Here is a 23470-nt window from a genome sequence, read left to right as displayed (position 1 = left end):
TAAAACAGCATAAAAAATTATGTTTGAACATTATTCGCATCACATTTTTTCTCTATGAGCTAGCCTACTGGAACTGGAAACGTAACCTCTTGTCATTTGACTGACCTCATGGTTTGGAATCAGATGCACTGCTCTTTTTCTGAGAATTTGGGAATGAAAATAGCGCTAAAGTAAAAGTGATCTTTGTGGAACAAAACTTTGGTTAGATTGGGGTAAGACATCACTCCTCAAAAGTGGCACGAGAGGAACGGTTATAACAAGCCACCGGTACTACACACAGGAGGAATGGTACTAGGGATCACTGTATGCAGTAGGCTTCCAGTCCTACAAATGGTACAGGAGAAAAATCAGCAAGCAACCATTTCACAATGACACAGCAGAAATGAAGGAAAAACAGATGATCTGTGTTTGGCCTTTAACAACAGTGAAGGTTCAGTGTGGTGAAGCAGTACAGAGTAGTATTTCGGTTCAAGAAGTCTAAGTTTTAAAATTGTGCAGTAAACAGTATGGACAGTTTTGACACAGCTTTGCTCATGCCAAAACTCATTTCCTTCCGTTTTGGATACATACTGTCACCACAGTGTTTTTGCATCTCAGACTTGGCTTGTTTCCTGTACCAACAGAAAATGTGACTTTGGTTAAGGATTACTGCAGATCAAGAAATTCATGCTTAATAGTAACTTTAAGGGAACGATCAGTGTACTGCTCAAATTCCATTGTAAACACAGCTATTTCTCTGTTGAGTTATGGGACGAGGGAGAAGTCACTGCAAAGAATGACCTTACAAGAAAACAAAACCAGTTAAAAGTGTCGAATCTGCAAAACTTTTAGAAACATGCATACATGTCAACGAAAAAAAGTATTCATTATTGCAAGGAAATAAGAAGTATGTCTAAAGCTACAGAATTCTGGCATTAGAAAGAATATTGTACAAAGCTGCTGAAGTAGCCGTAACTTCGAATTTTTCTATCTCAATATGATTTCAGTATCTACTTTGTATTCAGTGAAAAGGCCTGTTTTGGCAGCTGATACAAGGCACAATTTGTATTTTCCTTTACATTAAAAGTGAACATTTCTTTCTCATGCTTTTCCCCATTGTTTTGAAGAACCAAGTTTGAGTAACTTATTGATGAATTAATTATTCACTCTGAATAATTAACTTATAACGTGCCCCTGAAGTACAAAGTCCTCTTACAATGTCCCCCAACCGGGGCATTTGCCTCAGAGTGTCAGTGTTGGGTTTTGTTGTGCACCCAAAGTCACCACAACAGCAGGTAGCCTTTCAAGTCGATCATGATTAAAATTGAAGTCAATTCCTGCTTTAGAAGTCTGTGAGCCAAGCCAATTTGTCAGCAACTGGTAGCGGGCAAAAGTACAAATTTCTATCTGGCCTATTGAATAGCTAATTCGAGTTTGTTTTCTGGAAAAACAGTAGCCTTAAAAGCCAAACACTTAAGAACACAGACAGACACTTGGCCAGCATCACACCATGGCTTCCTTCCACACTTCGTGAAGCTAATTGGAGGCCCTAGTCTGCAAGTGCTCTGCATGCATAATGGGTCCATGGGCCATAAACATATGCTGCTTCTCCATGTAACAGCACTCCAGCATTAATTGTGAGGGCCAGAGGAAGTGAGCAAGAATAAAAAGATTATACTTACTGTAAGGAACACATTCATACTGAACTTCTAGATATTTGTATGTTCCAGGACAAGGATCAGGAAACACATCTGACCCAGTAACTACTATACACTGTGTTCGGTTGTTGCACCTGTAATAGGAAAAGAAAGCAACCTAATTAATATAAAATTAAATTTAATTTGCAAGTTCATACTAAAGCACTATATGCAGTGTTAACTCTCTTCACACTTGGGCAGTCCAATCCATAAGACAACAAAGTTAATTAATACTAGATCAGTCAAAGTCCATAAATCAGGCTTCAAGACAATATTTCAGTTTAAGCTTTATAATTTAAAATTTGGAAATCGATGTTATCTCAAATGTCACTCGTTCCCACTGGTAGATATAGCCGTCCCAAATATATACTGATCTGATACTACTGTTCAATAAAATCAAAGCAAAATGCAAAAGATGATACTAAATGAAAAAATGTGAAATTTTGAATACTGCACAATAACACAAATGAGCAATTCCTTCCATCTTTAGGGATAGTCATACTGCTGAATGGTTCTACATCTCAAAGAGGTTTTCGTTGTGATTCAAGGAAATTATTTTGGTTGGAATAGTTACTGTAGACAAAAAGCATTAGTGTTTCCATTTTAATTATTTTAGGAGCAGTTGGTGGACTCTAAGCTTGCTCTGTTAGGTTACAAGAAGAAGTAACGAATGACTGTCTGAGGAAATAAGAAAAACAGTTAAAAAGGAGAACCACAAGGAAATTAGTTAAAATATATTTTAGGAGACTATTCCCTGAAATATAGATCTGATTTGCTTAACAATAAAAACCAATGCATTTTGACACAAAAAACTTTATTACAATGCCTCTAACCATGAGGGTTTACTGAATTTAATGTTTTTGGAAGTTTTTTCTTTATAATAATAACCAAGAAACTTTAGACTACTATTCATTTTTCCAGGAAAAAAAAAAAATTATCTTGGAAGTTAAAAGTGGAAAAACAATCACTTAATCCTGAAGAGATGGTCAAAATGTAATACAGAAAAAATTGTCAGAAGGAAGTGGAAGAGACAAAAGAGAAGGTCAGGGAGTTTGGTGACTAAAAGAAAAAGAGCTTGGCTGATCTTGTGAGGGGTTAGTTTTGTTTGTCAGCAAACTGAATAACAGAAGTCTGAACTTAAGTAATTTTCTAGCCTTTGACTCCAGCTGTACATCAACTTCTCTATTGCCCTACTACTTCCCACACTCCCTGAATACCACATCCCAAGCTAAAATAATCTAACTTGTATCAATGGCTTTCCACAGCTGTACATTGCCAACAGGTATAAGAACAATTCACGTTACCTCATAAAAGGTAAAGCAAGCACATTTGAAGAACTCTGATATAAATTACTTTCCTTTTTATTTACTAATCAAATTAGCACAGAGCTGGTCAGGAAATACTGTGCTTCTTCCTGAGCAAACTCGGGAACACCAACTCTTCTGACTTTATCAGTTAATTCTTCTTTTCTTCTTCCTTTTTTCTTTTTTTTTTTTTTTTTTTTAAAGCTACTTATTTCTAGCCTCATAAGGCTCATAACTGCAGAACTAATTGGAAATAGCCAGGAATCTCTGCATACGCACACAGCCATGGATGCAGGTTGATGGTGACGAATTCACCTGTCACCTCTGTGCTGTTAGTGGCAGTGACTTTCCAGAGAGCACAGGCAGGTCCCTGTACAGCTATCGCACAGGTAACACTGCCCCACTCCCAACAGCACTATCATTCTGTGCAACAGCTTGTGTGGTGTATTAGGGAGTCTGGAACGAGTATGACACATCCAATGGCTTTCAGACCCATGCTGAAGTGATGAAATGTGCACCCAACTTGCAGAGAAAACCACTGTATGGAATCTGTAATACTGAAAAAATACTATACAGCCACTTTTCTGTACTCACACGAAGGTCAAAGTGCTGCTTTTGTGTGTGATGTGTAGAAGGAGGCTGTAGAAGCAAGAGAAGCCAAAACTTCAAAGGTATCTCTATTCTAAGCCCTGTATGGGTTTTTTTAATGCCCCACACCTCAGGCCAGACTAACAAGCATGATAAAACCTCGGATGTAAGATTTTGTAATTAATTTATTGAAATTTCTTTCTGTTTCTTTAGTGAAAACCTTATGCTGAAGCCAAAATAATTCCTACAAAGACTCTGTGTAGCGCATCATTCAGGATAATGGTTTCCACAGCTTTGAGCTCTATGAAAATTTCATTTTACACTTGAATGAGTGGCAATTAAGAGAGAAATATTGATTTGTTACAAAATAAAACGTATATGTATTGGGAGAAATTGCTTGAGAATGAAACTGATGAAGGTCATATTTAGCTGTGGAAAAAGAAGTTTTACTAGGAGTATTTGTAGATCTTATGAAAAAGATGGACTCTTGTCTCCCTATGAAAAGTTGTTTTCTTCTCTTTCATTTTCCTCCAGTGAAGACTCACAATGTTGCCATCAGTCAGGGAACTGAGGAGAACTTCATGCCAGCTTGTATTGAAAGGAAGTATAAGAAAAATTCAGAAGAAAATGCAGTATTTTTTTCTTTGTACGGTAAGTGCCAGTGTCAAACTTCAGGCACTGAGTGGCATTTAAAGGAAGTTTTTGACCTTCTAAAAACTTCTGACTCTTTCTTTATGCAAGACTTCACCTGCTGCGCATAAGGTCGCCTTTTGTTCACCTTTGGCCAAAATGAAGGAGACCCCAATTCCAAACCAGTGAGCTATGCCCACTGCTGCAGTACACAGCAGTGCTACAGAGCACACCACCTCCTCCCCGAGAAGTGCAATCGCTTGGGTAACTGAATGGATAGAAGCATTTCTGCTTGAAGTCATAGCTTTTTATATTCACATCATTGATTTTGCTGCATTGCTGCTTGTGTTTTATAAAACGTGAGTAATTTTCTTATAAGGTTCTGGTTTTCATGCACTTCTTAGATTTCAAATCGAAGACACTTCATTAAGATGTAAAAAAATTATGGAAATTTCCGGTAACTATTTGTTACATAGTTAGTAGTCAAATTGCAATTCCCGTGAAACCTTCACAAAAGCCCAGCAGCAGCTACAGCAGCTGTCAGTCCCAATTCATGTGTTACGGCGAAGAGATGAAGAGTAAGTAGGCTTTGTAGAGGTAGTTCTGAGACAAGCAATTCAGGGAATTTACACTACTGTGATTTGTTCTCTGGATAAATGAGAGTCTTCTGTCTGCTGCTCTGGTTTTTCCCCCTGTAAAAGCAGGGATACTAGCTTCTCTATTAGTTGTTGGCCTACAGTTCTGCTGCTGCCTGCAAAGACCATTTTACAAACTGATAAAGGTTTCAGCTGAGCTTCTTTAAGTCAAGAAACACTGAATTCTGCCTGGTATTTTGGACAAAAGAGCCTCCACTCTCCATAAAATAGCACTGAACAGCAGACTATCCTACATGGCTACAGATTGTCAAACCTTCCGCATCACTGCCACAGCAGAGCTTCATCATTTTGAGAAACCTTTACACTTAGAAACACTATGCCCAGTGAAGAAGGATATGACACTATTACAGTCTTCAACTCAATCCTGTGACCTGTTTTCATTCCTTTCTGTAATAGGCAAGCCCTTTCTGAGTGGGGCCACTTTATGGGATTTTCCAAAAGACGGCTATAGTGGAAACAAAGTTCCTGGAGATTTGCGAAATTGGCCTAGGCACCATCAGGAGAAAAAAAAACCCAAACCCAAACCCCAAAACCTTAACTGGCAAATAACTTGAAGTCTCTCATTCATTTAACTAACGTTATTTATTTCTACACAATATACTGTCAGTTCGGTCCATCTATTCAAACTCTTTTAGAATTATTCCAGCAGAAGCTCTGTTTTCTGCAAATTTAAGAAGTCAAATCACAAATACTTCAGCGTTTCAGTGTCTGTAACCTAGTGTTTACATCTTCTGTAGGTTTTAAGTACCATTTAAGTGCTCTGTAATCTAGCTAACTGCATACTTCCCTAGCATATGTTAAAATACGGAAATTCGCAGGTTTTTATGTACAATCTTAAAATTCATATGATCTCACACCAAGACACGTCTTCACGCTTGACACTTACAATATTCACAAAGATTTATGATACAATGGCTTTGTCATTTACAAGGAAATAAAGCAGATCTGTAAAGAACTCTATACAAACTCAAGAATAGTTGATTTAGGAAAGGTAATATATGAATCAAATTTGAAACTCTAGTTAGGAAAAGACTAATTGTGGCACTGAAGGAATGATAATTCAGGTTCCCGTGCTAGCAGCAGCAAGAGTTTTGCAAGGGGAAATGTAGCAAGTATCACTATTCTCATGAATGCAAGGAGCAATTGTGTACACTAACACTTGTTTCTTCAGGATTTTAGTATGAATGAAGAAAGGTTACATTTTCATAATGCAGATGCATCACTTATAGTAATCTAAAAATCAAATGGAGTGTTTTAATTAACAGTTACAGTACAATGTCTGAACTCCTTTCACCTCAGGAAGGAGACCGTGCAGATGAGGAATGGCCCTTTCACATTTCAGATGAATACAGGAAAAAAAAAAGGAAAATAAAGCAGCTCCAGCCGGGCTGTTAGCAAGTATCTTCTGCTCACGATGCAACCATGTCCCTGCTGCATCCATCCCCTTCTGTGCTCAGCTTTAAGGACAGCTGTACTTTCCATGATAATTTGTTTGCATTTCAACTCTAATCTTGACTTGTACAATTCCCAACAAATTGCTTTTGCTCTTTTTTTATTATCTTATGCTCATTATTGGGCTTTTCCACGTGCAACGTATGGAGATGAGATTCCATGTGCAATCTATTGTGTGAGGTGTTTTAATCAATAATCTTGTTCTGCTGATTAAACAGGGGCTTCTGTTTTGGCAAGATAACATTAGTTTCTCCTGTCATGCTCCAAAAGCTATTGGGAATCTTCAGCAGATCATTAGATATGCTACAATAAAGCTTTGGTACATTCTCTTTTCTTTCTTAAATTACTTCTTCACTGTCCTATCATTCCCCGTCACCGCTGGCACTGCATTATTATTACAGCTCCCCTGAAACTTGCACTAGAGCTATGTCTCCAGGCCATAGGATGCCATTTTCAATTGAAGCTTCTGCTTGAAAATATAAATTAAGAAAATTTCATTATCTCCTGCCAAGGGCCATTATTCACCACTGTTCTAAGGAAGATTAAAAATGCAAAATCTATGGACTTGAACAAATACTCCAGCATTAAAATGTAAACCACAGTGTATCATGACTGGACCAGAAAGTGAAGTACTGGAATCTGAGAAGCAGATTCTGGAAAGGCGTGAGCATTATGTGGATCAAACTGAGTGACTGAGGGAAGAGGTCGTCTTCATGGGCGAGTCACATCAGCCACAGAAAGATACACACAGCTCCTTTCAAAGTGGTTTGCAAAGTTAAGTTACATAGGAAATAAGGTCCACATTACTATCTATCCTTCAAATGCTTTTGTTTTGCATAAATAACTTTGACAAAGATAGTAACATAAAAAACTGTTATTTTGAAAAGGATATGAGTTAAGGTCTAGCCAGAAATGGGCTATCAAAATAATGTTGGGTATTCCTAATGCTTGGTTTCTGTGAATGCACTGTTTCATTAAGTAAGGTAAAACTGGGAAACACAGCAAACAGCCATGTGTACTTCACTTTAAAAAAATAATAATGATACAGTATAAAGCCATGTTTAAAAAATAAAATTCATTTTTAATAAAATTGTCAATACATAAAAATAAACCTATCTTGGTATGTTTTGAAACTTGTAACTCACATCTGACAATATTTCTCTTTCAGCATATTGATTAAATACTTAAAAGCTAGCATGATGACATGCTCTTGCATATCGCCTGCAGCAACCTGCTTAAACACCACTTGAAGCACGTAAACTCTGAGTTGTAGCACCACATACTCCATATGGTCTTCTTGTTCCTTATTCACCCTGGGTGAGCTCCAGTCTGAGTAAAAAGAGACAGGAATGTGGGATGACTATGCTTCGTGTATTGACTTCTAACAACAGCATATTTTAAATTGAAAAATTCCTGAACATCTTTACGCAGAGTAAATGGCTGTCTTTACATATGTATTCCTAATGGTCTACAACTGCCACGCGAGATGAGCTTCTGCTGTTGTATGCGTATTCACTAGACCTCCACTCCTGCTATTAAACTCAAAGTTACATTTGTATGAAGATGTCACATATTACTTAAATGCTATGTTTTATTAATTTGGTCTTAGAAAGTATGTGCAAAACTTACATATAAAATATCCAGAGAACAGAGATTTTATTTTAGGGGTGTATAGATACATACATATGCACACACACATACCACAGTAGATAAAATTATTTAAAGGAATGTATTTAAATTCTGAGTTTCAAATTCACCTCACAAGAAATACATTATCACATACTGAAACCTAATGAGTTAGCAAATTGGGCCTAACCAAAGCCTGAAAAAAAAGACCTGCTAAAAACCCCCAGTGTTGCTATAAAGCCCTGATTTGCAGCAGCATTGACCAGCCAGCGCTGCAATATCCACAGCGCTCCAGCAGCCGCGGCAGCAGTAGCACAGCCCTACCCACACAGGAAGAGTGAGCACACGCATCCCCACGGTGCCGTGCTTCCTCGCACATAGACACGTAATCCTGCAACTGGCTTTCAAGAAACCCAGGGTGCTGCACTGCCAATTTTGCTTACTCGTGTGTAAGGTTTTCTATAAATTATTTTCAAGTTAGAGAACTGAAACAGAAAACTGTAATGGGGGAACGAGCATGCAAAAAGAAAGTTTACCTAGTTCAAAGGGAAAACAGATTTAGTGTGCTGTGGTGGTAGTTTTCAAAAACTAATTAAAAAATGGGATATACATAAGCATGTATGAAAGCAGAATTTGGCCATAAGAATTGTGTCTAAATATTGGAGATCTTCCTGTGACCGCTAAAGCAGTAAGGCATGCTAGAAACTGGTTTGAAAATTCACAACCCGGCCTTGGGATTTTTCTATGCACTTGGCAACGTGATGACTACAGCAAAAAACCTGGTGGCTTTGGATGAAAAATATTTGAGGGGGAAAAAGCTGAGAAAATTGTTTCTGTTTTCTTTTTAAAGATAATATTGATGATTTGTTGGATCTTCCTAATTACTGAGTAAACATGACATAAGGAAGCTAAATAGTGTATAATTAATACTGTAGAAGAAGATGCACCATAGCATTGTTTCCATTTGCCCAATAAATACACAATAATTTTAATTGCCTCTTCTTCATACAGTGTAATCTTGTGGGAGTCTAAGGGTATGCATTAAGGATGAAAACACCAAATAGACAATAAAACACAACAGAAAATATTCAACTCCCGGAGGCCCTTTCTTAGGGATTACCCAGTTTGATTCACTATCAATGAATGTGTATCAGACTTGTATGGCAAAGTAATTTAACAGAGTATTTCTTGCTTTCAACCTCTCCTTACAATTTTAATACATTTAGTTATGACCCATTTGCCTTTTAGCATTCATGTTCTCTAAGTTCAAAGCAGTCCCTGTTAAAAAGACGAATCTTCTCATTCACATCTAAGCTATCAGAGATATTTTTTTGTTACAATTCATTCTTGTTCTAGTACTTTGTTTATTGGTGTAAACGCTGTTATTATGGGGTTACTATTGACCTGAAACTGAAGCATCAGATAAAATAGGAAGGGGGGGGGTGAAGAAAAAGGGAAAGGAAATGTGGATTTGAGTGGAATACATAACTCTTGCCTTCTCTTGGTAATTTTTAAGTGCTTTTACAGTGCCATCTTTTTATCCCCACTATCTTCTACCATGTATGTGAAAGGCCTACTAGAACTACCAGAGCCTGTCAGGAGCTGACTGTAAAGCAAGGAGAGGAAAACTGGATATCAAAAGATGTGATGAGGTGTGCAAAGTAAATGGAACAATCTCCTGGTGCACTTTGCGTAGGTGCAAGCCAAACCCAAGCCTTGCAACAGCACGAAGCAGAACAGACCTGCTTTTTAGAGAAAATGTTTCTAATGCAACCCCACCTGAGGAAGAAGAAATGGAAATAAAGTCATATTCATAATCTTGTCATATTATTTATGTAAGTGTGCTTTTGCAAGCAAAACGCAGCATGGGATTACAGGCAGCGTACGTCTTAGTACACCAACTAAGCCAAGCAGATCCGCACTGCTGAAAAGTAATCAGTTCAAAAGATCCAATTAAACGTTTCACCATTTAGACAAAATAAATAGCCTGCAGCTATGCTTATTTGCTAATGAAAACTTCAGTAGTGCAGCATCGTAATATCTGAGCAATTTACACAGATCATTCACACTGAGTGAGCGTGAGCGCAGCATCATGCCTTGTGGGTTGAGCAGGTTTCAGGGGAGAAGCATAGGGTTGGGCAATAATATCAGAGCTTTATGAAGGGGCATTTATTTCTGAGGCAGAGTGCTAGAGCAGAGCGTATAGAAAATCCAAGTGAAAATCCTTAAGCACAGTGTCTGATCCTTAGGCATAATACTGCAACCGACTTGCAGGAGAAAAGACTCTCAGGTAGAGAGCATAGGATAAGAGTGGAACCCCTTTAAAACTCTTTTTTGCAGCTCTGTCAATCTTTTTTATCCATGGCTTGCACACAGCATATTCATAACATAGTTAAAAGTTATATAATTTAAGACAGCTTCTGAGTCATTATTAAATGAGTAATTTGAAGAATTACAGTATTGAAAAGTGTAGTTTTATCCTTCACGTTAATTTGCACAGATCTTAAATACATTTTTTAAAATCACCCACTTTAATTACTAAAACAAGATATTTCAAATGACAGGTGTGATTTGTTACCGCAGCTTTGGAAATGTAGAAGCCTTGGAACACTTTTAATGTTCACGCTTCGACTGGACATCCAGGTCACTTCAATGCAGATTCCACTTGACTCTCTGTGGGCCTCCTGAGTTTAACACAGCTCTTCGCAGAAACGCGTATTCAGTATAAAGGTATCTTAGCTCTAACTGGAAAGTAAAACTAATTTACAGAATTGGCTCCCAAGGCAACATGATTTCATAAGGCCCTTTGCTTTCCCTCTACAATGGACAGGAAGAGGACAATTTCAAATGGGGGGTTGGTGGGGGCAACCCTAACTGAACTTTAACACATGCATTCCCCTTGAATAATTACAAATATTATAGCCTGTATCAATTAGGAGCAATTATTTATAAAAATGTTCACCTATTGCAGTTTGCATATAGAAAAATGATCACATTTTTAACAAGGGAAATGGGAAATCGCTATGGGATGCCCTACTTAGATTAAATTAGCAAGAAACTTGTTATCAGACCATATAAAAGATACACCATAATAAGACGTGACCTTGCAGAACCTTGGAGCCAATCTGTGATTTTTTTCCCCCAGTAACCCTTCCTAATTATCTGCAAAGTTACAGACCCTTTTGTGGCAGGTTATTTTTCTGTGAATAGTAAGGGGGTTTGGGCTTTTAAATATTTAATTAGTCTTCTGATATGAGAATTGTTGCACATGCCAACTGCTTCGATTTTCAAACTGTGTTCATCCTAATTATGTTCAGATTTAGATTGGTCATCCCAAACCTCTCACTCTTGTAATTATTTACTCCTTAAAGATCATTCAGTGGAGAAATATTTTTCACCCTTATGGCTCTTTCTTTCCACAAATGGCTTTTCTGGTCCGTTAATTACCCACTCAGAGGATTAGAGTTTGTAATAATGCAAGAGATCCTGCATGTAAGATGAGTTTTACAGGGTGAAAAAGAATAAATTGGTTTTTGTAAACTTGTGTCAGGGAATATCCCCTTTTTGGGTTATGATTTTCATCAACAGAGGCCATGTGCCCACCGCTGCGTACCTACCAATTCCACGGGGCTACGCAACGACTCGTTTCTATGGCTCAATAGAACTTGAAGCAAAATGCTGAGCAAGAGGCCAAAAGACAACCTGGTTATTTTTTGAGACTTTTAAAAGCGCAATCTGCTAGCAAGATGGTACAGTCCCTTTTCTCATAATTTTTAATGCGGATTCCATGGCTTTAAAGTTATATATATTTGACCAATAACTAATAATAAAATTACAACTTTTCTTATTTCGTCTTCTGATTTTTTCCAGAAGTGCTGTCCCTTGGTAGGTCTTTAATCAACTCTCTAACAGTGGTGTCATCTCCTATTAAAATGTGTCTGAGAGTCCTCACTACAAATACTTTCTTTTCTTCTGAGCGGAATGCCTGTCACAAAAGCACTGTTATTCATTACCCACAGTGATGTCTGGATCTAATTAATATCTGGAAAGCTTGCAGGGCTCCCAGGTATAGGACTTCCCCTGCAAAAGTATCCTTCTGCTCTAATTTGGAAAGCACAATCCCACTTTCCTCTTTGCGATTTGAAGTTAAGGAATTAAGTTACAGATTTCAGCTGTGCACTTTCTGATTCCTGGAACTTCCATTTTTAAGCCCAACAGAGTTTAGGGGGCTGCTTTCATTTGCTTGTTTTTACATCTGCAAAAATCCTGCATACTCTGCGCTTGGTTTTTTATGCAAGTCAAGCAGATTCGACCTCTGTAAAAAACACATCAGAAAATTCAGTGGCTTGACTCTGTCAATGCACAGATAATCTTTAATTGTGTCAAAAATATTCATGATCTAATCCTTTTATCAAACTGTCTACCACTGAAGGAGTCTCATGTGCCTGCACAATTAAAAACCCCATGTTCGCCGTACATAATACTGTATTACATTTGATGCAAATCCTTTTCTATTGAAATAAGCACTGGGCTGACAGCAGGAAGTGACTGATAAGAAAGCAACAAGGCATCGCTGATGGCGTGCATGATAACTAAGCACTAACTCATATGTGTTCTGTCTACAGCACATTACCCAAAGTGCTCCTGTTTTAAATGCGACTCCAGGAGGTGTTTTTTGGCTGTATCTGTGCCACAAAGGCAGCAAAATTGTCTAAGAAGCTAAATATACAAAGTAAATGATGTTTTCCATACCCACCAGTGATGCTGGCACTAGAATAATATACTGAAGGCAATGCCAGTGCTACTATGTCCTAGGTGAGAAAACACCTACAGCTTCAAAAGTGTAATAGTACAGTTGAGTTCAATGCTGTTAAGAAATTCAGTAAACAGGGAAAGGTTATGGGTTCAGAACTGTCACATCATTGTTATGCTTACAACTCAGCCTACAACTCAGGGAAGTGGTTGACTCGGCCACGTTGGACACCTTCAAGAGTCACCTGGACAGGGTGCTGGGCCATCTTGTTTAGACTCTGCTCTTCCTAGAAAGGTTGGACTAGATGACCCCTGAGGTCCCTTCCAGCCTGGGATTCTGTGATTCTGTGATAAATTAATGTATTAAATAGACAGAGGGAGAGGAGCACAAACTCTTACACTGCTGGAAAAATGTGCGTATTAAATACATTTCAAAATTGCTCCTTCATCATATAGATATATATCCCAAGAAGCAAGATACCTGAGAAACAATGAACAGTAAGGTTAAAGATCAACAATTACTGCTAAGAAAAGACCATAGATGCCTTTGCAAATACAACGACAAAATACGTATCTTGCCAGGTGAAATGTTATACAGCTCGGTGTCATTAAGAAGTTGTAAGGCTTGTTCCTGTAAGGGTTCGAACTATATGACTTTGGCCAAGGTGGCTGGCTCAGTGAAACGATTCTGCTATTTAATGTATTTTAAAAATGCTACAGGGCCTGTTTTGTGTGTACGTGTGCATGTGCGCGTGTGTGTACGCATGCGTGCTAGAAGAAATTGAAATTCAAAGGTTCTGATAGTTACCGTATTATAGTGAAAAGCTGAAAAAAAAAAATTACAGCTTTCAATAGTAAATCTGTAGTAAAGATTCTGCACTGCAAGCGTATTATAAAGCAGGTTTGACACAGAAAAATTCTACGTGATAAGAACCTTTCCTCCCCATCAATTTGTCTACAGCAGGCTAAAAATATACTGAATACCGAGTATTCCGTCTATGTAACACTCTTAAGACTGCATTAACTTCATTGCAGTAACTTGTTTTATAGGCTCAGTTCATCATGACCTATAAAATGTTAGGCTGAAATGCTTTAAATATCTGCTAACACCATGTGCAAGGCTGGGAGTACAAGGCACTGTGCTGTGAAGCAGCAAAGGCAGTACTCTTCTGAGAAACTAGCACGCACTCTTATGTCACTGATATAAACAGGGTAAGCATGCTAAATAATGTATGAAACAGGCAGACAATCTTTATATAGAACAGGAATTCTAGCTGAATTCTTTGTTTGATTTTATTTTCCCAGTACGACAGTAGTCGCCAAGATTGCTTCTTAAAAAACATGGAAGTTGACTCTCACACTAAATTAAAGAACTTACATGCAATCTCCTTTCATTCACAGTTATTATGTGAAAGGAAAAAAATAAAGACCTCTTTCATTTGTGGCCACAGCATTTTTGCTAATTATTGTTCTGCGATATGTAGAAAATAAAATGCAAAGCAGGGAATTACCTATGTCTTTCATTAATGATGGCCCATTTATTAAGCAATTAGATTGCAATTTTATTATTACGGAGAAAAAAAAGAGAAATGTTGTAAAACACTGTTATTGCTTGCATCTTTGATCCTTAAACTTTTCCATTTCAGCAACCTCATTAATGTCAACATGCCATGAATATGGCCACCCCTTTTTAAGCTGTATAGCCTAGGCACAGGCAGAATCCATGGGATTCAATAAAGAAGTTTTTGCTTGTTGAATTCAACTAAAACGCTTAATTGAGCCACAAAGGTCAGAAGGTTCTTTTTACTATAAGTAAGAGATTATTCTGTGGCAGAAGGAAATTTCCAGAATATGAGATCTGCTCATTTCTATAATACTCTGTAGCTACTTTTTAATTTTTAAACCCATGTTACTCTTCTGTTCGTTTCCTCTGAATTAAATAGCTTCACTGTAATAACCTTTAAATTCTATTTCCTTTGTGTTATTAATGAAAACTTTCCACTTTCATCACTATGCTGACTTTATAACACTAAAAACTACTCATAATTTACTTACATATATTTAATTCATATTAATCTGTCCTAATTTATGATCTATACCCTGCTCTGTCCATTTCATGTACCTTTTCCGTGTCAGTTCTGTTTACTAAGTGATATTCAACGGATTTCCTATAATGCAATGAAGCTTAACAGGTGCTTTTAATTGCCTCGCATAGGAAACCACATCACTATTAATTCCACAGCAACGGTATAAAATAAAACTATTGCTTCTCAGACTCCAGAGCAATTAGACCTCTCGGCTATTTGGCTAACTCTGCTTCATGATACCCAGTGCAGTTAATTATATTTTTTGATGTTAATGGTCTCTGTCAGTTTCAAGCATAACTCCTCTTTGATGAATATTTAAATTATATTTGAATAAAAAAATAATCTTGGTTACATTTCATATTCAGCAGTCATCACAGCTTAATAAAGGTCTCCTCAGCAAGGGTTGAGATAAATGGCTATATGAACACATGTATAAAGTCCTAAATCAACTTATCAGATAATGTAACTGTTTTGGCTAAGTATTATTGAGGATATATTGGGGTGGGAGAAATTAATAGGCTTCAATTATTACAGTATTAGTCTATAAGAACTAAATTTGGCACAGTAATGTGTAAGTAAATCACAGTTTTTTTAGTAATAAAGTTCTTAGTGCAACTAAACCAGGAACTTATCTTGGCTAGACTAGAAATTCAAAAATTATATAAAATTCCTACAAACTCATCCAAGAGAACACAACATTGAACTGAAAGATGTTGAAGGTTAAGCAACGTTGTCTCAAGTCAAGTTCTCAAAGACACTAGTAAATTAATAAGAGAGGTAATTACATAACCAAAACATATAGCGTATGATCAGTTGTAGGCTGAACAGTATGCACACCTAGTAGAGCCCATTTCACAAATCAGAAAAACTAGTATCCTAGAAAATCACAGGCTGAAGCATGTATTTTAGGTGATGCTCAAATATACAAGGAACAGCATATAACACTTAAAAACTTACGTATACATATGTATAGTTATTTATTTTCACCCATGAACAGCAAGGAAAGACTGATGAATGTGTATATACCAGCCTGCCAGATAAGATATACACTGACTTAAGAAGAATGTGATGGTGGTTTTGCCAATAATAAAGGAAAGAAAACAACTGAAATACGAGATATGAAAACACTAAATAAAATATGAAGCTACGCCCTGGTAAAATAATGAATCAAATCTTTTTTGAAGTAAACTAAATCTAAATTGTAAATGTCATTAGTTGGTATCAATGATCCTTTTGTTGTTTCATTTGTAGCTTATCCAATGCTGTGATTACAGCAACGTGCGCGTGTTATATGCTTGCTAATATGTAATATAATTTCTTCTGCAGAAAATAATAATAGAACACACTGCAAAGAGATGATCAAGTACCACTGACAGCTATTTCACCTTACCTGACTGCTAAGAACCTTGTAATATAAGGATTTGTATTTAATTTACTAAGTAATGACATGATGGAATAACCCTATTAATAAAGCCCCGTATTCCTAAAGAGTAAACTAGACCTGCTACTTTCATATTAAGAATTAATGATAGTGAAAATGCACAACGACAGATATAGTTCTTCTCAGTCACGGGTGTTACTGGTTGTTTGGGGTTTTTTTTAATAAAGCCAAGGACTACAGCATGCTTTGTGAATATTCTAGGCTCTGTGATTATGCCTAGTTCATGAAAATAGGCTGCAAGCATTTCTGCTTTTTTCTTTTTATTTGAGTCGTAACTAAGTCTTGTGACTAACACATACAAAACAAGACAAAGCCAAAATCAGTCGGGCCATGGCCTGGTATTGCGAGAGCTTAGTTTAAAAATAAAGAGCATTTTAAGCCTTGGCTACATCAAAACACTCAGGGGAATGACTGCTGTACTAAGACCTACGTCTGCTTCAGATGAGTAGGAGCCTTCGTGTTTAAAGGATGCTTAAAAAAAGGTATCTTATGTTGATAATCTTGTATGGTAAATGTTTTGTGAAGCAGTTGTCAGCAAGCTGAAACAGAAACTGCTGGCATGCCAAAGCAAAGAAAGGACCCGGTACATGAGATAGGATGATACAGTACCACAGCAACTCCGATGTGCATAAATTCCGAGAACGTACGTTACCCACATCAGCCTGTGCTAGCCTATCATCCACGCCAGTACTTCCCTGACGCAAAACTGACCGACGTGCAAGCTTTTAATGGCCAGAAAGTACGAAAAGGCAAGATATATCTCTTGTTCCGAGCCACTTTTCACTACATAGTATCTTTGGCAAAGGGAGGCAATCTTCATCTGCAGAAGGAAAAGCAAGGGAAAAAGCGAGGATAGCAGCAGGGGTCAGCAGAGCCCTTGTCTAAGCCTGGCGGACCCCCGAAGTGAAGTGCGCCATTACCACAATCACAGTCATTTGTGAATGGCAGAAAAAATCCTGCCTACGAAAACTGTTCTAAGTCACATTAAGAAATGCAAATCTGAAGTGTGCTACAGTTTAAACACAGAATCAACCGTGGGCACTGAGGAAGCCATTTCTGAGGCACTAAAATGCTTCTTTGTGGAAGTCTTCTAAAGGCTCGCGTTCAGCTCTGCGGTGATCCCACAGCAGGTCTCGCCTATTACCGGCAAAGACACCCTGCACGCGGTGTGCTTTCGGCTAGACCTTTTCACTCCGATGAGTGAGATTAATCAGTTATACGAGATTTACCCACTATCCATCCAAGCCTGGAGTCCAGTGGAAGATTTTTCTTTGTTCACTCACATTATGGAACAGACCAAACTTGTTTTCACTTGAAAGGACACTAACACAGTATGACAATGTTTCCTCTGCAGACCTGACAAGCAGGAACAAGACAGAGGGCTTGAGATATGTGTCTTCTTCAGAGGAGAACTCATTTTGTTTTCTTTCAAAAATGTCTCACTCATTTATAGATACGATTTTTCAAAATGACATATTTGTCGGACATGTGAATAGGCGGAAAAGAATGAACATCTCCATTCCCGCACTCCCCCGTTGGGAAGGATTAAGAAAAAAACTAAAGTCTCGGGAGAAGGAATGGATACGCTGCTTCCTTCAGCTTTCCCTTGATCGCTCTGTGGGGCAGAAGGCACTTCGCTTATATTTTGAAGACCCTCCGTCTAAGTGCAGCTGTCCTGCAGAGAGATGATGGACGTAACAGGTTAAGAGTATTACCATGTGAGAAAAGTTCATGGCAACAAAACCCCAAGCATGAACTCTTCACTGGTGTCATGATGGACATGGTAATTGAAGGTACATGTGTTGTATGAGCTATAGATAGGACAGGATATGTGCAACAGAAAAAACCACTCACTGCTGAAGTGGATTTATTCCTCTTTTAATCCTTTAACTTTACCGCAGCAATGTTTTAAAAAGGAAGGGTATTTTAAAAAAATTGCAGTTCACTAAGTTCATCTACTATACCTAACATATCTTTCTATTTATGCTTACATATTGTAAAGAGGTTTGCTTTGTTTGTGCACATTTAAAAAGCAAAATGATACTGATTAAATATATTTAATAAAGACGTAAAGATCACATAAAGCCACAATTATAGTATAAACTGTAGATGAAAATAGAATTTCAAGACCATTTCAGTGCAGGATTGACATAACCTCCTTTCTGTTACAGATCAAAAATAAACTGAATATACTAACTGTGAGATTATATTTTTTAACGTGGATGACTGCAAAGTCTGTAATTTTAAACATTTTGGATTTTTCGTCTTTCTAGCGATCACAAATATGCTTTCAGTATCAGAACACAGATCAAAAGTTCCTATTTAAAAAGTCAAGGTATTTTAGCCTTTATTAGGAGGGAACCAATGTTCTCTTTCTGAAGTTAACATTAATTTGGTTGTCAACATTAAACGCTTGTATTTTGCGTCTAGAGTAAATGATTCCATAGATTCAGAGTTAATAGGCTGTATTTTCTTTAAATACAAAATGTTGATTTTCTACAAGCCCCACCAATAGGTATAACTATAAATTACTCAAAAAATAAGGTGTACAGATTGGAATGGACCCAAAAATTTTTAATATTGGATTTCTCAAGACTTACAATTATATTTTTCAAAATTATTATCTGCCTACTACCCAAGTATTTATTTAAATACACAGGCAAAAAAATGTCATCTATTTGCACTGTACAGGAATCACAAAGATAGTTATTGTGTCTAATCTTCAAAATAAGTGGGAACTTCTCCTAAACAAAAAGTTTAGGAGTGGGAAAAATGATTCCTACTAAAAAAAAAAAAAAAAGCCTATTTTTAATTCAGAAGAGAAAAGTCCCTGTATGCAGAAACTCTTCTTAGCAGCTTATTGTTCCACTATAAAATTAGATACGCAATGTGCCTTTGCCTTTGAAATGTATTTTAAGTATGTATTTACAAGCACTTTTAAATATCTGTTTTTATTTTAAGCTAATAAAACAGAAATCCAAGCACTATGTGGTATGTATGCAACCCTTAGTGCCAGTCCTAACAAAAACCTACAGCCCGTCCACCTGCAGTGCAGAGCGGGGCTTTGGTGTTGACACTGGAGGCAGAAAGACCCCATAAATGCACGGGTTTGAATATAACTCACACAACCCACCTGCAACCCACTTACAATGGAAGTGGACTTAAGACTAGGTCGTAAGTAAATTTTATCGTGTTAATTTTCAGATCTCTGCTGTGCCTATAAAGAGCGGTACTAGTTAGCCTTATCAACTTCAAAGTCTTATGATGGTTTCTGGCTACGGCCACACAAACACACTTTATGAGCCAGCAGCTAGAGCAACTTCCTCAGGCTGCTTTGCATCTTCTGCTTCCCTTTTCATGTAATTTCTTTTTAAACAAAGAGGAAACAGAGGAGATTTGTCCCGGCTAAAGGACAGCGGCGCACCAAGGAGTTTCACTATTTTAAGATCTAACTGCCTGAAACATGGGTCCTCTGCTACTCACATACACTAGTCCCTCACCAAATATTCTAGAAATTAGCTCATTTCTATACTCAACTTTAGCGCGTAGTAGGATCTCTCAAATTTGACTGTATGCAATCGCTGAGGTTAATTATCAGAGAAGTGTGAAAGGGGAGAGGGATTTTCTAAAGGTCTAGCCTCTTCCTTCAAAGCTTTAATTTTAGCCGTGCCAGTCTGAAGTTTACATGGAATCTAAATATATCTGAAAGACTTTATTCTAGAATAATTGGGATGTAATTTCAATCAGAGACTAAAAATTTAATAACTACTTTACAAAGGTAAAAGCAAAGCAATGAAGTCATTAGTGTTCTAGCCAGGCTTCCTAGGAAAGCACTAAGTTAAAAATCTCTTGAGAACTGCAGAAAAGAAAGAAAAGTGGGGGAGAAAAGATTAAGTAGCAGCTTGTTCTGAGGAAGAGGAGCTGATGCATCAGTGGACACCGGCAAAGTTTGTGTGCTAGTATCTCAAATTCTCTGAAGGGGGAGCAGGGCATGTGATTACATGGCTTTGTGTTAAACTGGAAACCTCATCTTATTTTTCAATCTTCAGATTTCACAGTATTGATCTCATTAAGCTCCAGTTTTCACATTGTAACTGCAGTAAATGTAGTTGCTGTGCAAAAGCTGCCAAGTAATGTTGCAAATGAATGACGAGTATTTAATAATTGCCGTGGAACTACACTTAACTGCAGGTCTAAACTGAATGGAGCGGTCAAATGCAGGGGAAAAACCACTGCTGGCTGAAGTGATAAAAACATGTCATCAGTCCTTAGAAGTAAACACTGTAAAATTTTAAGTAGCAAGTAGAAACTATTGCAGCTATTCTAAAGGTATCTAAAGGTATATTCTAAAGGTATCTAGAACTATTCTAAAGGTATGGAAGAAAAGTTTTCCTGGTGATCAAATGTTCTCTCAGATTGGGTTTTTCTAGTCAGTTTGAAAAAAGAAAACCAATGAATCTCGTAGTCCTTCAGGTGAGATTTTTTTATGCAATTGCTGCCATCAAAATACAGCTGATATGCTACTTTTAGATATCAGATCAAGGGCACGTGCTGAGTACCAAACAACAGTTTGCCTTAGACAACAAAAAATTATGATCACCAATGCAGTTATAAATAAATGAGATACAAGAACTTTTAATAATTCATAAGAAATTTGCAACATTCTTCTATGCTTGCAATATAGCACAAATTGAGCAATTTTGAGAAGCGATTAAACAAGACAAGAGGCAGCTTTTCTACCTAATGACAGGATCTGAGAAGGAAAACTATGAAAGTAAACTTACAAATTAGTATAAATGCCAGACAAAAATAGAAAGCAAAATGTCAAATGATCTTTGCCGTTTGTTCAGACAAAAAAAGATCAGAAATGAAAAACTCTGAGCATAGATATTCTGAACCAATGTCATACATGTGATCACCTCTCCATTTTAATCTGCTGAAAAAAGGTTAAGAGTGGAAAACTGGGGGAGTTCAAAAATACTCTCTGCTATCGTACACTTACAGCTGATTAATTGAAAGGCGAGGATTGAAATTTCAGCTTTCCAGTAACAGTCTGATGTCACTTTAAGCAAGACTGTGCCTCTATATTTGTCTCTGACTACCTTAATCTGTATATTTGCAGTGAACATAAGGAGGACTTTGATCAAAACACAACATGCATTTTACACAACAAGGAAGTCTACAGAGAGGCACTACATTTACAAAAGCAATTGAAGGTGGTTTCAAAGGGAGTTGACAGATTAGAGGATGATGACACTGCTGCTGCGGTCTCAATGGAAATCTGGCTTGATCTAATTAACAACAACGAACTAGAACCACAAAAAGATAATTCAAACATGATTTAAAGAAGTTATATTACCTTTTTACTAGAGTACCGATGGAACCTTTCCCTACTGATCACAGGGCAAGTCACAGGTTGAACACAGAACAAGAATAAACGGCCTGATAGCCTTAATTTACCTCCAGCATTTGAAATTGAAACCTGAGATCTAGCCCAAATATTTGACTACAGAAGTAGAGACCATCCCTGTATTCACATGAAAATGATAAAAAAAAATAAGTCATACTCATGACAACTTGAGTGAATTGGGGAATCACAACAGAAGATTACTTTAAGACGTGACTATATGTCACCGGCTGCTACCGCGTTCCAACAGAACACAGCAAAAGGAGCACAGCGCGTCGGACAACTCGCATGTTTCGTTTGACACATCCGTGTCCATGCACCAGAAAGCTCCCGGGTTGCTCCCATCTCCTTTTTGTTCAGATTGCTCATCCTAGGAAAAATGCACCAGGAGGAAAACTTCCCACCAATCCCGAACTTCTTCAGGCTTGTAGTTTAAGCCAGTAACAATGCCAGTGACTGATTTGTGCTGACGTTTCCACAACTGTCAGTACCAGGTGACTGCTGCCCATGTGAGCCTGTAGCACAGGCGTTTGTGTGAATCTTCGTTCTGGTGCACCTTCTGTACCAAAACCACTTCTATCGGCTCTTCTGATTGTCTTCTCTGAATGACAATCGCTGTCACTAAGACGTAACGTAACTTGTGCTCACATGCATATATGCTTCTGTACACGCACGTGTAATGGCGTGTAATCATCCCGGGATTTAATCATTCTGGCGTTTTCCACTGGATGCATTTTACAGGTGGGAACTATAGCAACGATTTACTCTGTTCGTAGGAAATGTGTAACTTTGCCTGAGAATGCAGAAGTTACTGAAAAATGGAGCAGCCATTTGGACACATTTTCAGTGCTGTTTGACCACCTCAAAGACAAGGAGGCAGGGAATCTCCAAATAAGTGAATTATTCCACTCTCCTTGCAGTTATCTTCCTGCTTTTTAACTTTTGATCACAGAGTTTAAAAAAAACATCTTCTCTAAATGCAGCTGGTAGTTTTTATTTCCTTCTAATATAACTAGATAGAAATAATACTACCTCAATAGCAAACTGGCAACTACAACTCAGCATTTGCTACAGTATATAACTTTTACTGTATTAATTCAGGCATTTTTCCTCTTTAGTCCTCAAAATGAGACATTTATTTTTACCTTTGTGTCATAATTTTGTAGGCATCTGGAAGGAAGCATTCTGTGTTCTCCATCTGGAAAGGGTCGGCATCACAGATCTTGTCATCTGTCCGTCCATAGTTAGCACTTTCTATCATAATAACATCGCTTCCTGGGCACCGGAGGTCAATGGAGTAGCCTTCACAGGAGAGCTCCCTCCTAACCAAACCAAACGGTAGCGCTGCTCGGCTGAAACCTACAAAAAAGAAAAGAAAAAAGGGATTGAGCCTAAAGGATATATTACAGTGGGCTATTCTTCTGTCGCAGAGACACTAACTCTCATCAGTGTGCTAAAGGAAAAGCACCTTTAAACAGTTTGACCTGGTACCATGTTAAGTGAAGCACCTTTCATGAAACTGTCACATCCCTACACCACTGCTGCTGTGTCCTTAATCTGCAAAAGGAGGAAATTCCTCTTCACTTCTTCTAGCCCTTGCCAGGGCAGACAGTGGTGCCTGTCTGCACGGCTACATTGCACGTTCCTGTTCTCACCTCTTTTCTCTCTGGTCCTCTCTCCCCCCTTTGGGCACAGTCAGATAGTCAGGCCATGTCCAATAGTGGAAAGCAGCAGAGCAGGCAGGATTTGCAACTCACACAATCACAGAATCACAGACTGGCAGGGGTTGGAAGGGACCTCTGGAGATCATCTTGTCCAACCTCCTGCTTGAGCAGGGACACCCAGAGCAGG

General features: G+C 37.8%; 1 protein-coding gene across 15 annotated transcripts in view; it reads right to left on the bottom strand.

The window, feature by feature from the left end:
* The window catches only part of ADGRL2 (adhesion G protein-coupled receptor L2), a 162922-nt gene that overhangs the window by 49908 nt on the left and 89544 nt on the right, over positions 1 to 23470 (bottom strand). For all 15 annotated transcript variants that reach the window (XM_075098003.1, XM_075097992.1, XM_075098002.1 and 12 more), the window contains 2 exons: positions 22765 to 22978; positions 1662 to 1771 (listed from right to left, as the gene is read on the bottom strand). In XM_075098003.1, coding sequence (XP_074954104.1) covers positions 1662 to 1771; positions 22765 to 22978 — 324 coding nt within the window. The remainder of the gene's footprint in view (positions 1 to 1661; positions 1772 to 22764; positions 22979 to 23470) is intronic.

The sequence above is a fragment of the Phalacrocorax aristotelis genome, chromosome 6, assembly GCF_949628215.1.
Source record: "Phalacrocorax aristotelis chromosome 6, bGulAri2.1, whole genome shotgun sequence".
NCBI classification, from domain to species: domain Eukaryota; kingdom Metazoa; phylum Chordata; class Aves; order Suliformes; family Phalacrocoracidae; genus Phalacrocorax; species Phalacrocorax aristotelis.
The sequence above is the reverse complement of the archived record's forward strand: the minus strand, read 5'-3'. Positions and strand labels throughout refer to the sequence as shown.